Source organism: Cuculus canorus, chromosome 23, assembly GCF_017976375.1.
Source record: "Cuculus canorus isolate bCucCan1 chromosome 23, bCucCan1.pri, whole genome shotgun sequence".
NCBI lineage: Eukaryota > Metazoa > Chordata > Aves > Cuculiformes > Cuculidae > Cuculus > Cuculus canorus.
Genome location: NC_071423.1, coordinates 1,317,539 through 1,332,411, shown reverse-complemented (window position 1 = coordinate 1,332,411; position 14,873 = coordinate 1,317,539). Strand labels below are relative to the sequence as shown.

At 48.8% G+C, this 14,873-nt stretch overlaps 1 protein-coding gene across 1 annotated transcript in view; it reads left to right on the top strand.

Moving 5' to 3' along the window:
• The first annotated feature begins 573 nt into the window (after positions 1 to 573).
• The window catches only part of ETS1 (ETS proto-oncogene 1, transcription factor), a 78,701-nt gene continuing 64,401 nt past the window's right edge, over positions 574 to 14,873 (top strand). The window contains exons 1-2 of the mRNA XM_054086856.1: positions 574 to 656; positions 3,178 to 3,319. Of these exons, the coding sequence (XP_053942831.1) occupies positions 585 to 656; positions 3,178 to 3,319 (214 nt within the window). The 5' untranslated portion in view covers positions 574 to 584. The remainder of the gene's footprint in view (positions 657 to 3,177; positions 3,320 to 14,873) is intronic.

The window sequence follows — 14,873 nt, the reverse complement described above, 5'->3', positions numbered from 1 at the left end:
CTCCTGCAGGCTGAGATGGTTGTTTGGGGTACTGTAAATTACTCAGGAATGTAAGTCTCAGCAAAGAAAGGGAGACCTTTAACAATAGGAACGCAATATGGGAACCCAGAAGATATCTCTTGGAAACAGAAGAGTTCTTTGTCAAGCAGATTGTTTTTGACAAAACTTTTACAGGAAAGGTGTTGATCTCAACAAACTGGCAGGTTTTTTTTTTTGACAAAAGAAAAAAATTGGCAACACTTTCCCACCGATTCTACAGCAAAGGAAATGTGATCTCATCGGCCCACAGAGTAGCTCCATCAGCTTCCAGGTGATAATTCATTCGCCATTGTCAGGCTCTCATCAGTTTACACTAAGGGCTCTGTGTGTTTGCGTTGTTGATACAACACATCTAATCACCGTATCTGCTATTAATACAGATATTTTTCCTCTTAACTTTTCCAGCTTAAACTCATTAAGATGACAGTCGGGTCCTCAGCTTCATAAGACTGTGAGGAAGCAGAGGTTCAGCTGATCTATCGATTTCTATGCCTTTTGCAGCAGGGCATCTAACGTCCTTCTCCATTTCCACAGGCACCTCTGAGATGATGAGTTACTATATGGACACAACCATTGGGAACGCAGCCCCTTATCCTTTGCCTCGCCCTGGACTGATGGTAAGAAAGGACTTTGGGTTGTTTTTCCATCGCTAGCAGTGGGTTTTCTCTTTGGTTGCTGCAACTTTGCCAGCCCATTCATTGACGTGGCTTGGTGTCGACCACTAAATATTTCCAAGGTTTTACATAGTTCAGAGCAGTGCCCAAATGCCGAATGTTTACCCAGAGCTTATCTGAACCTCTCAAGTTTGCAGCCCTCAACTGGAAACGGGATCACTGCATCGGATTTCCTGTGCTTGTGTTTGGAGGAGGATTGTTAGGGGAACCATTGTCCTGGTGCCTCCACTCCCTGAGCTGACCTTCACCTGCTGTGGATGAGTGCGATGGGATCGTAGAATTGTAGAATCAGATAATAGTTTGGGCTGGAAGGGACCATGAAGATCATCTAGCTCCAACCCCCCTGCCATGGGCAGGGACATCTCCCACTGGATCAGGCTGCCCAAGGCCCATCCAACCTGGCCTTGAACCCCTCCAGGGATGGGACATCCATAACTTCCCTGGGCAACCTGGGCCAGTGCCTCCCCACTCTCATCGTGAAGAAATCTCTCCTTATGTCTAGTCTAAGGGATCAGCAACATTTTCACCAAATCAGGAAGAAAAGATCAATCTGACATGTGAAATATTTCTCACACAGCTTGATTTTTTTTTCCTTTAAATGGTTTCAAGCATGCATTGGGCTTTTAACTATTGACTGGAAATGAAGTAAAACTATTTCCTTGCAGGGAAATAATAATAATAACAATAATAGTACTAGTACTAGCAATAGTAATAGCAATAATAATAATGATAATAATAACAACAACAACAATAATAATAGTAATAAAAACAGCAACAATGATGATAATAATATAAATTAAAACATGCTGATCGTATCTATATGTACGTATATGTTGTTACCCTCTTATATAGTCATACACATATATATACCATATACGTTACACATGTAACACAGAATGCATCTGTTGTAAATATAGGGTATATACCTATACGTACACAATATACATACATCCATATTTATAAGTATATATGTATAAAATAGGTGCATGTATGATAAAATGAAGATTATATCCTGCAACTATTTCCATGTATCCATGTGCTTATGTATATAATACATATATTTTATTTATAAAGTCTATAATGAACTATAACTTCATATACAATAAAAACAGATGCATAATGTGTGATAGCTATAACCTAGGATTACACGTGTGTGTGTGTACATTGTAATACGTATAATCAATGTGTGTAAGCATATAAAAATACAGTTTATTATGTAATATATATATGCAATAATATGTAAGTTTACGTAAATATATGCTTGTATATGTGCTTCACGTGCGCATACTATATATGAAGGATGAAGGGCAATGGGTAGAAACTGGAGAGGGGCAGATTTAGACTGGACATTAGGAAGATTTTCTTCATGATGAGAGTGGGGAGACCCTGGCCCAGGTTGCCCAGGGAAGCTGTGGTTGCCCCATCCCTGGAGCAAGGCCAGGTTGGATGGGGCTTGGAGCCCCTGATCCAGTGGGAGGTGTCCCTGCCCATGGCAGGGGGTGGAATTGAATGATCTTTAAGTTCCCTTCCAACCCAAACCATTCTGTGTATATAAACCTATATGTATACACACACTTATATGCCTACAGACATGTAAATATTAATACAAAGAATGCAAATATAAATATAGATGCATTAAACAAATAATATCAATATAAATAGGAACATATCCCTAAGTGATGGGACAGAGCTGTGACCCATGGCCGTGGCCTCTCCACCCCCTCACAGGACCGCACACGCTGGGGAGCTGGGGGACCCCTGTCCCATGTTGCCAGAGAGCAGCCGATCCTGCTGGTGTGGCTGGGACGAGCCCCTCAGGGAGAGCATCCTCCCTGCCACCATCTCCCTAAGTGCAGCCTTACCATAGGCCTTCAGTATTTTCCCTCATGTTTGATTGGAAAAAAAGCCTTTTTGGCCTCTCAGCCAGGTGAGCTCGATCTTACGAGGAGCAGCTGAGGAACCTGGGGTTGTTTAGCCTGGAGAAGAGGAGGCTGAGGGGAGACCTTATTGCTCTCTACAACTCCCTGAAAGGAGGTTGTGGAGAGGAGGGAGCTGGGCTCTTCTCCCAAGTGACAGGGGACAGGACAAGGGGGAATGGCCTCAAGCTGAGCCAGGGGAGGGTCAGACTGGATATCAGGGGAAAAAAAATTCGCAGAAAGAGTCATGGGGCCCTGGCAGAGGCTGCCCAGGGAGGGGGTGGAGTCCCCATCCCTGGAGATGTTTAAAAAATGGGTAGATGAGGTGCTCTAGGACATGGTTTAGTGGCAGACAGGAATGGTTGGACTCGATGATCCAAGAGGTCTTTTCCAGCCTAGTGATTGTATCTATGATTCTCCTGAGCCAACCCCACCAGCCTGGGCCGTTGTGCCTGATTTGGGGGGTGAAGGTGCCACCTTGCATGGGGCAGCTGGTTTGTGTCCCTCTCTCACTCCCATCATGCTTTTCTTTCTCCTGCTCCTAGAAGCAAGGTCCTGCCGGCCCCTGCGAGGAACCCTGGGTGACCTGCGGCTTCCAATCCGCCTGCTACCAGCCAAGGACGTGTTGCCCTCTCTGGGATGAGCCTGCCACACAAGAAGTGCCCACTGGCCTGGAGCACTACGGCACGGGTAGGACAGTCATTTGTGAGATGTGATGGTGTCTGTCTCGGGTCAAAAGATGAGGCATAAAGTGATGCTGTGCTCTTGTTGGTTGTCCAGTGTGTCCCCCTTGCCTTCTTCCTCCTATATTTGCTTTCTGCTCCAATTCTGACTTGGATTATTGGAGAGTTTGCTCTTAATGCTGCCACAGGGCACATACCACAGCGTCACCAGGTTGATGTCTGCCTTGCTGGACCCCAAGAATCTCCCTCAAGGGAGATGCGCTAGGAAGTAGATAAAAACCTTAAACTTGCTTTGGTTAATTTTCTCCTCCTTTCAGGATGATGCTGAAAGGTGGGAACTTCCTTCTTCCCCGTCATTTCTATACAATCATAGAATGTCCAGAGTTGGAAGAGACCCACAAGGACAGTCGAGTCCAACTCCTGGCCCGGCATAGGACAGCCTCAATATTCACAACTTGGGGCTGAGATTGTTGGCTAAATAGTTCTGGAATATTGTCAGGCTCGGTGACAGGATTGCTTCTCTGGGAGCTGTTTCAGTGCTCTACTAGACTCTGGGGGAAGAACCTTTCCCCGTTGTCCAACTTAACCCTCCCCTGGCATCTTCCTGACAGTCCTTTGGTTCCTATTGTTGGTTGCCAGAGAGAAGAACTCAGTGACTGCTCCTCCTCCTCCCTTTGTGAGGAAGCTGTAGACCATCACGAGGTCTCCCCTCAATCCACACTCCTCTTTCGCAGAGTGATTTTGATGCCCTACGTGCGCCACCTTTGCACTTAGGGACTGCCATTATGGTTGCTTGCTCCCAGAGGTCTAGGTATCTCCAGGAGGGCACTGTGGACCTGCCAACCTGCTGGCTGCCTCTTCAGCATCTTTCATAGTCTTTGCAGTAGTGATGTCCTAAGTGGCCTTGGAAAGGCAATGTACCTTTCCAAAAGCCCTCTATGGAGGGCTGCAAGCAGCTGGAAGCTTCTGAGTTTTAATTCCACTGTGGTGGCAAATTTGAGTCTCTTGCTCCTGTAGCTCATTGCTTTGCTCTTTGGGAGGGTGGTGGCACCATTGTCAGGTGACTGCATCTGGAGATCTGTGGTCACACTGTGCTGCCAGGGCTGTGTGGCTGCAATGTGCTGCACAGCTGAAGCAACTCACTGGTTTGGCCTGGACCATCATCTTTGCTAACACATTCATAATTTGAAAGTCGTTCGTTACCAAGTCGCCGGTGACTAATTCTTGCCCCGCATGTTGTTCAACCTGTGAATCTTCAAGCTGAGCTTGCAGTTTGGGCTGCTGCTTGTGTAACTAACTGGCAGCGCAGATGTTGGGCAGGCAGTTGGTCCTCCTGCCTGCGGGATGGGTGATGAGGCATCAGCAAAGAGCCTGGTTGTGCTGCGGTGGAGGAGAGGGCTCAGGTATGCCGTGGCACAGCCCGGCCTCAGGGACTAAGCAAAAGAGCTCCAGTTGCACAAATGTGACCTTTGCGAAGGGCCAATATGAAGTTTATGTTTCACTTAAGTCCCACATAAGCCTATCATGAAGAACTTAAATCCCGTGTAAGCTTTTGCATGCCATGTGCTGGTCTTCTGTGGCTTGTTCCCGGCTCGTTAGTTATGCACATTGGCCCCTCGGGAGGGGAAAAGCCCTGATGTTTAGAGACTTCTTGCAGCTAAAGAGTTCAGCAGAACCAGTGCCTGTTGCGGTCAAATGTACAGTTTGAAATGTCTCCTTGGCAATTATTCAGGCATTTTGATTCATTTTTTTCCCCCCTCCTTTGGTGAGTGCCTCTGTGTGAGCAGGAGATGGACACAGAGTGCTGTGCCTGTGGCTGGAGAAAAGCTCTGCTGCCTATTCCCAGCCGTTTCTATTTCAGCTATTTGCTCAACTCCTGTGGGTGACCTCTCTCAGCGTGATGTCAGCTCAGCTCTGATGAAATCTGCCCTTGCAGCATTTGGATTTACTCAAACATTTTGCAAATCTGTGCCTGGAAAGTTTGCTTTGTGTTTCTTTCCCTACCCTCTCCTCTTTTCTATGAAAGCTCTGTCTCCAGGGACCAACATATCTGCAACCCAGATCTTCATTACCCCATGCTGGCTCTGTGAAATTTCTTGCTGTAGAGACCAGAGCCTGGTTCAAACCTCAGTGAAGGAGTTAAAAAAACCCTATCGTTGTCTTCAACAGGTTTTGACCAAACTTTCCATACGTTGGGACGGGTAGGACACGCCTCTGATTCTCTTGCAGTACCTAAGAATTACTTTTCAGTTCTTCCTGTTGCAATGCAAGGTACTCTTTCTCTGATTTTTTTTTTATATGCTGCTGTTTCTTCAGTCTAGAGCAGTTTCTAATTTTAAACGAGAGGAAACTCTCATTTGTATAGACCGTCTTTCATTTCTCCTTTGTGTTTCAGGCGCGCATTAAAACCATTTGTCATCTATTCTTCTGGCCTGCTAGAGGCTATTTTGGTTTTCATGGTCTTGATGTTGGTGAAAGAAACAAGTCAATAAGGAAAATGCAAGTGTGAATGTAACCTCTTGCAATAGAAACCCACAACGTTTCTAAAAGTTTTAGAGCCTCTTGCGTTTAGAGAAGATAATTTGCCTTTGTAGCTTGGCTGAGTTTATTTACATTGTGCTTGAAGTCTGATTAGATTATTCAGTGATACGGATAAAGGAAAGCCTGATGTGGATTTAGCTTGTTGATAAACCCAAGAAGGAGTGGTGATAGCTTTGGGGGTTTTGTTTAAAAAGCAAAACTTTGGAAACAGTCTCGAGGCAGTTTGATTTGTTAGCTTGCTACCACAGTCTGCGGCGCATGTGCTAGGACTCTTACTGCCCAACTGAACTGGATCCACAGCAAGCACAGGGCACATCCCAGAGGTGGGAGGGAATAATTAGCAAGAAGGAAGCTGCTCCTGGTTTGTGGAGAGCGGCTCTGCTCCTTGGACAACGGGAACAGGAGCGCAGAGGCCATTGCACCTCAGCTGAACCATCTGGTAGCCCAAAATTCAGAGTGCAATGTGTCTGCCCGAAGCAGCAGGGCTGCTGAAAGGATGCTGCAAGCCCCACTTAGCACCGTATGCTTAATTCCTAAGGTAATAATATCCTAATAGTAGCCTCTGGTAATGTTTTTTTGGCTGATACAAAGCTAGGCACAAAACCAGAGCAGAGGAAAAGGTTTGATAGCGGTGTTATAAATTCAGCACGGACACAGCCCTGGCTACGCTGCCTTTTCGAGCCAAGGCCACTCTGACAACCTCTTCCACTCTGATCAGGTTTGTTTTCCTTAGTGATAGGGGAGATAAAACTGTTGTTAATGGCAAGCGAGGGATGAAACAACTCTGGCTGAAGAAGCTTCTATGAGTGCTGTGCTTGGACTGAAGGTGCTACCAGTCTTTTGGGCACTACAGGAGCACTTTCGGGGGTGATCTTGCTTTCACTGAAGCAAATGGGATTGGCTTGGGGAATTTGCAGGGCGAGAAATGAAATGAAAGCCTTTTCTGGAGGAGAAATTAGAGCTGCAGGTCTGGTGCTGTTTTCCAGGCTGATGAAAGCAATCCTGCTGATCTTGCACCGCGACACTGTCAAAAATAAAAGACATCGCCTTAAGTTCATCCCCAGCACCCAGTGTGGTTCAGGTCAGTGTGGTGCAAACAGACCAGCATTACCCCATCCGTGACCAATCCTGTTTGGCCACATGAGCTTGGTGGCTCCTCTCAGCACAGAATATTTTGGGTTTATTAGCTTTAGGGATGGCATGTCCCAAATCAGCATTCAACCCCCTGGTTATTCATGGATGTGGAGTCCCTGCACCATAGCAGTGTTGTTCTGGCTTTGGTTGGAAAGCAAAGCCCTTGGAGCTGGAGCAACGTATTGCAGCGTCCCGACAAAATAGAGATGCGCTTCCTTTGCCCCCACGCTGCTCACTCTGGTTATGATCGTCCTTCAAGCCCGGCTCTCAGCGCCTGCATCTGTGGTGAACTCTCCCTGCTTTTCCCCACGTCGCTCCCTCCTTCGCTGCGAGACCTGCTCCTTCCCTGGTGGAGCTCCCCGGAGGAAAGCTCTTTCTGTGAGCGGTTTCTGGGCTCCCTTCCAGACCTACGCTCAGAGGAAGGGGGCTTGGGGAGGAGGTGAAAGCTGACCAGGCTCAGCCCGATGGCTTCTCCAGCTGCAGCACATTTTCCAAGCAAAGCTTTTTTTTTTTTTAAGGAAAAAAAAAAAAAGAAAAAAAATCTGCATTTTTTTCATGTCCTTTTATCCTATTTTTAACTGCGGCCTCCTTCCTTTTCTCAGCCTCCTCCAACACTTCCCCCCTCCCCTGCGCCGCTGCCGCCTCCCCCGCACGCTCTCCGCAGAGATGAATGGGCGTCTTTTCACAGGGCACGCACATCTGCTTGCGGCTGTGGGACCGAGCAGGACTTCTCAGGCAGTTCTGGACCCGCCAGCCCGTCCGCTCCTTCCTTAATAAACGAGGAGCTTGTAAGGGAGGATGGAGAGGAAGGCGAAGGGAAAAAGAACGGGGGGAGAAAAAATAGGGTGAGCCATTATGAGCGAGAGCCAAGGCGATGGATGCTAAGGCTCAACAAAAGCCGTGCACAAAATACCGCCTCTGCCCAACCTGCTGCTCATTCCCGCAACCCCGCAGCCCTCCCCGGCGTCTGCTCCAGCCCAGGGGATGAATGAGCCCTTTCTGCTGGGCGCTGTTGTCATGTTCTGGCTGGGGAAGCGGCTCAGCCTCTTGCAAGCCCTGGGGTCTGGCGCTGCTTGCAGCCTGTTTGGAATGGGGTTTTCTTTGACCCTTTTTCTTCCTGGCAGTCTTTGGGTGTTTCATTGGCTCCGGTTAAAAGCGCGTCACACCTACTGTACTGGGTTTCTTGAAGGACATGCATAATTTTCTCCATTAAGAGCATTTACTCCAATCCGTCAGTGGAGAGAAAAGACCCTTCTCTCCCTCGTGAATGAATTGCAGAGCTGTGAGCTGCCTGTGGTGCTTCAGACTCTCCTGGCCTTTCAGCAAGGGTCCTGTGCGGGATGCTGAGCAGTTACTGGTTTGCTCTTCAGCTCGAGTTGGGCTCAGGGTCTGATTGGTGTGGATCCCTGTTGTCTCACAGGTGATGAAAACACATGCAGGTGACCCTATGATATCTAGTGATGTTTTCTCTGCATCCCCCACCATAACCTGCTGCTATGCAGCACTCGGAGGGGGTTATTTGCACTGAAACAACAGAATGACAAAAATCCAGGTTTCGCTTTTCCATTTGTTTCCTGCCTGACTCTGGAAAAATCCCTGTCTCGCCTCTTGAAGACAAATCCTGAGGGAGCTCCCTGCGTGCCTGGTCATCACCAGAGAACGAGCGCTGAGCTCTTTTCCCACTTGAGCTGCAGCCCGGTGTCAGCTGGGGATCAGCTGCAGCGCAAGGAGGAATCGTGCTCTGAGCAGGGCGTTGGTTCCCTGGATGAGAGCTGGAAGGTTGTTGCTTGGTTTTTGGGTGATGCCTGCAGATTCGGATGAGAGCTGGAATGTTGTTGCTTGGTTTTTGGGTGATGCCTGCAGATTCACTGAGTTCCTCAAGTGCAACAGGGGAATGGGAGCTCAGCAAAAAGATGAAACTCAAGTTTTAGCATTCAGGATTGTCCCAAAAGTGAGCAGCAGTTCAGGCAGCTTTGGTTTGCTGTGGGGAAGGAGTAACCTGATGCAGAGTCAAGGAGGAAAGGGACAAAGCAACAGGCTGTTCAGGGCCTCTGTAGTGCCTTAAGGATGTCTGCAGAAGGTGTATTGTTTTGGCTTAATGCTGGAGTAGGATTGATCCCTCTGTCGGGATGGATGGAGTGTGGCGGAGGTACCAGTTTCCTTTCCTGAAGGAGGCAGACATCCTGAGCCACCAAACACTTGCTTCACACAGGCCACACAAAGCACAGCTGCTTTATTTGAGCTTCCCAACCTTCTTTGCCTACAGAACCGTCCTTGGAACCCCAAACACTTGCCTCTGGGGGTACTGAGCAGCTGAGCGCCCTCTCCAGAGGGTTCGGGTTGCGCGTGGTCAGCCTCTCTTGCACTTGGTGGCCTTTGTTGTGCTGTTATGGGGCAGACAGGGCAATGTGAAGCCAGTCACTCCTTTCCCTCTGGATGGACAGGGCTGGCTGGGTGATGCTGGGAGAGCAGCGTGCCTGTGTGCAGGGCAGGCAGAGGGGGACGTGAGGAGGGACCCTGAAAACAGCCTGTTTCCTTCAGCTCCTGGCAGCATGAAGCACCTCTCTCTCCCTCCAGATGTTCACTGTGTTTATAGCTGCTGAAGCAAGAGACTGAACTCTCTCATTAATACGTTTCTCTCTCCCTTTCTCTCGCTCTCTCTCACATTGAAGCCAGAAGTCTCAGCTCAGAGGCTGCAGCTGGAAAGGAGCTGAGGGTGAGGGGTGGGAGAGAAGAAGGGAGGTGTATGCAAGCCTCCCATCCCATTCAACTCCCCCTCTCCACTTTCCTCCCCCTAAATCCTCCCAAAATACACATGCCCTGAAAAAAGAAAAACACTAGCAGATTTTTTATTTCAGAAAGTAAACACTTAGGCCATGGGGGTCTGGAGGTTATGGGAAAAGAGGAAACCATTGGGCTAATCAGCCCGGGACACACTTCCCCTGCTGAAATAAACCAGAAATCATTGCATTACAGGGCACTGCCGCGGTTAACCCTGGTGCTGCCAACACACTGAGCGCTGGGAGCTGCACGGAGCACTTCGCCTGCCCACGCATTTTCCCCAGCTCCCTGGTTTTTAGCCAGGGCGAAGTGCTGGTGCAGAAGGGGAGCCAGCACTCCGCAGCAGCCCTTAGGCACGCCGGCCCTTTGGGAATGAGCCGCTGGGAATTTTTTAGTAGGAAATGAAACCTTTTTTTTCTTTCCTATGGTTTATGAGCCATCCTATAGAATTTCATAGCTGCTCTTGCCTGAGAACTCTGCCTGACGGTTGCAAACCTCTACGGAGAGGAAATCTTTCCCTGCTTGAATCAGCGAGACTTGGGGGTGATTTCTGCAGACCTGTGAATGGTTTTCAGAAAGCTCTTTTGTTCATCCTTGCTAGGCTTGCATGAGGTGTATAAATGATTTGATTACTGATTATTTGGTTGTAAATCCTCTGGAGAAGAATCCTTCCCACTGTCTTTCACTCCTGTGTTCATAGGGAGCTCACCGTAAAAGATTTGGTTGTGCGATGGGACGCCCTTGGTGCTCTCGCAGGACAAAGAATAACTCCTAGTCCAGGTGTAAGCAAACTAATGGGCCCTTTGAACCAACTTGACAAAGAGATCTCAATTTAGCCTCTCTGAGCCTGGCCTTGGGCTTCCCCTGGCTCCTTTCATGGTCTGAGTTACACGGTAAAGTGATGCTCACCACCAGCTCTCACTCATTTCGAGGCCGCTGCAGCTTTCTGTGTTTCAGAAAGATGGCATCTCTAAGCAGGAATGGTTACCCCCATAAATGAATACTAGAGATTGTCCATCATTAGGATCCCTGGTCTGTTTGATCAGAGCTCCTCACCACGATTGTTGACTCCCCTTACGTTCCGCCAGGGAGAGATTTTCAGAGGAGCCCAGCTGGGGTTTGCACCCAGCCCCTTGTTGCATCCAGGCTGCTTTGGAACCCCAAATCTTAGCTCGATGCCTATGCTGACATGGTCTGTGATGGAGTTCATGGCACAGCACCCCGAGCTGGTGCTCTGCTACCACTTACTGCGAGGAAATAGGGCTGAAAGCAAAAGCCAGCATGGAGCACTTTGTAGCCAAGGGAAAGTGATCTTTGCATTGACGCCGCCGAAGAAGGGCTTACCTCATCTGTTACCGTGTAAGCGCTGGCGGTGAAAGGTGCCGTCACCGGTTCCTTGAGCCGTCAGCCCAGCTCTTGCAACATTCCCACCAGAAGGCAAATCCCCAGATAGCGCACGGTAGGGGAGCTGCAGACCTGCCGTGTCCCAGCCCGCTATCTCAAGAATGCATTTAAACAGTAGCTGTTACTGCAGCCTCTGGAAGTCCAGGCTTCAGATGGAAATCAAGCTCCACCGAGACAGTCCCACAGGGCAAATTTCAGAATTTTTGGAGTTGGTGTTCAGCTCAGATAAGCCCTTGAGAGCTCAGATACTTTATCTGAACCTTATCTGAGCTATTTGCATCACTTCAGTCTGAGAAACCAGGCTGTCAGACGTTCGGGGAGGGGGACAAGTTGTCTTAGGATGGTCTGTCTTTTTCTCTTATTGTTATTTCTTGCTCACGGACACCTCAGGAAGGGCTGGGCTGTCTTGTGCTCAGTGCAGCACAAGGAGCTTAAATACAGGCTGGGTAGGTGAGGAGTAGGAAGGAGAAATAGCACACTCGGAGCCACACAAGCAGTAAGGACAGGATTAGTGCTAATATTCCTTGAAAGCCATGTAAGGATTGCATCTCTGCTCTCTCTCGAAAGCTGAATAGAAATAAGCTCCTGCTTCTGCTGCTGGTGATTGTGGATGGAAATAATTCCTTCTTTTCAGAGCAGACACAGGTCTGAGCTTTCTCAAATGCCGTGTGCTTTCTGTGCCGTGTTTACTGGACCCTCCCTTGGGCACACAAAGTTTCTCACTTATTCTGGAGCTCCTGTTGGGGCCATGGGGTCTGTGCTGTTTCCCTGCTCTCTTAGCATCCCTCTTCTTCGTTCCTGCTTTCCAGCAATCAACTGTTTGAAAGGACCCTGCAGTGCCTGGTCTGTACAATGCAACATGCTCTTCCCAGACCCTGGGATGGTTTTCTTTACCTGAGTTCATGGTCCTGGTGGCTCTTCCCCAGGCGTAAGAACTGCAGATTTAGGAGATCTGACTGGCATTATGGGGTCTTACAGCTGGGGTTTGGAAGATCTTGGCTACATCACTTAACAGAAAGTCTTCAGGCATCCAAACCCCACTGACTTCCATTGGAGTGAGATGCCTGAAACATTCAGAATTCTGCCTGCGAGCCACCACGTAGCAGTTTCTCACATTGGAGATGCAGATGATGAATTCATTGTACATTTTATTGTGGTGCTTAATTCATTGACGTTGGGTGAGTGGCTGGAAGTCCCTGGAGAACGGTGTCCTACAAGTGCTCGATATTGCAAACAAAAAATAGACGTGAAGCACCACGGAGCTGCCAGCGTGGCTGAGCCCTTGAAGTGCTGAACACGTGCTGAAGTTTACACAGCCCACCGGATGGACCTTCCCCCGTTGGGTTTTGTATCAATAGCCTTTGAAAAAGTTGCAGCGGGTCAATTGTTGGCTGTTTCACAATAGATGAAATACAGTTTCTCTCCCTGCAGCTGGTTCCTGGGAAGGGAGGCTGCCTCGCCGGCAGAGACAGGGCTAACGAGGTTGTCTGTACATGTTAGGACCATGGTTTCCATGCAGAAGAGCCATGGGAGAGGTGCAGCGGGTGGCTTGCTGGCCTCGAAATGACTTGAGTGAGGTGTGGGAAAGCATGAGATGGAGGGTGGAATTTGTGTGCTGGATTATTTTCAGTGTTGGGCTTATGAAAGGAGGTTCTCAGCCAGCATAACTGGTTCAGGTCCAACCTTTGGTAAATGCCTTCAGAGACTAATCCTGCACCTGGATCAGGGCAATCCCTGTTTTCAGTGCATGATGGGGGATGATGTGATTGAGAGCAGCCCTCAGGAGAAGGACTTGGGGTGCTGGTCAATAAGAAGGTTGACATGAGGCAGCAATGTGCGCTCACAGCCCAGAAGGCTAAATGTGTCCTGGGCTGCATCCAAAGCAGTGTGGCCAGCAGGGAAAGGGAGGGGATTCTGCCCCTCTATTCCTCTCTTGGGAGACCTCATCTGGAGTTCTGTGTCCAGTTCTGGAATCCTCAATGTAAGAAGGAGATGGAGCTGTTGGGATGGGCCCAGAGGAGGCTACAAAGATGATCAGAGGGCTGGAGAACCTCCCATATGAGGACAGGCTGAGAGAGTTGGGGTTGTTCAGCCTGGAGAAGAGAAGGCTCTGAGGAGATCTTATAGCGACCTTCCAGTACCTGAAGGGAAATCCACAGAGGGACTATTCATAAAGGCTTGTGGTGATAGGATGAGGGGAAACAAGCATAAAATGGAGAGGGGTAGATTTAGACTGGACATTAGGAAGAATTTCTTCACCATGCGAGCGGTGAGGCCCTGGCCCAGGTTGCCCAGGGAAGCTGTGGCTGCCCCATCCCTGGAGGTGTTCAAGGCCAGGTTGGATGGGCCTTGGGCAGCCTGATCCAGTGGGAGGTGTCCCTGCCCATGGCAGGAGGGTTGGAACTAGATGATCTTTACGGTCCCTTCCAACCCGAACTATTCTATGATTCTATGATTCTATCCCCTCTAAGGCAGGGTTCCTCTTTCAGTGTTTGTTCTCCCCTCACAATGCTCCAAGGGCAGGTCAGGATTCAAGGCCAGATCCAGCTTCTAAACCCCCAAAGCTGCCTTGGCCAGCCTGCAGGAGAACAGGGTTGGCTTCAACCCGCTCAGTGGGAACGCTGCCATTGATCTTCGTGATGGAGGTGGGTGTGTGTACGCCAAAAAGCAATACAATAAAGTTCATGACAGAACTTCCCTTCCTGGAAAGGGCAACAAGGCCGCTGACATGGCATGTGCTGCGTGAGCAGGGGCACGCAAAGTGGCAAGAACGCTTGCAGGTCTTTGTGCTTCCAGTATACAAACGGGATGGCGCAAAAGAGACTGCTCCACAGAAGAGGAGATTTGATTTCTAAAGAGAGCTGGCCCAAAGTACTGCTCCTTAACTCATCAGCAACTCTTTTTCAGGAGTCAGGAATGCCTTTTCCCCCTAATTTACGTGATTCACTCTCCACATCCTAGAGTTCAAGGCGGGCCAGGCACTTGTTTTGGTCAAACTGATGTCAGCATTGAGGTAGAATGGGAAAAAAAAGGAGGAGACGCCCCAAGGGAGCCTGTTCGTGGAAAATGTCTAATATGGTCAGTTCCAGACGTCTTAGTGAAGAGCCTGCTCTTGGGAGATTTCAACCCAGTTCTGCAGGCTCAAGAGGCATGAATAATTGTGAGAGGTAGTGATGGAAATAAAGTTGGCATCTAAGCCCTGCCCCAGACCAGCTCTTTGCCATGCTGCAGCCTTGGGGTAGCTGCATCTGTGAGACATCTCCAGAGATGATCGGACCTTCTCTTCCTCTGCTTTGCATTTATTTACTGCCTAACCCCAAGAGACCAGATGCTTCCTTTGTCTGGCAGCTTTGGTTGTGTTTCTTTCTAGGCAAAGAGCTACTACGTGAAAGTAGTAGCAGTTTCCCTTGCTTTACAGTAATCAAAATGACAGGATAACGAGGCAACCCAGTAGCTTGCTTTGCCTTCCACTTCTGCTAAGTTCCAGGCTGGGTGTCAGCTCCATCCCCTATCTAGATCAAATACAGCTTTTTGACTTTTCTCCTTGTTGCTGCCAAAAGTGACGGATTGGTCTGCGGAAATCATCAATATTTTGTCAAAACGAAATCCAAACATTTCCAGCCAAAACTCAGCATTTTCTGGTGCTGGCTGTGTTGATGCAAAAACAAATCTCTGTGGGAAACGCCAACATGGCAAGAAAA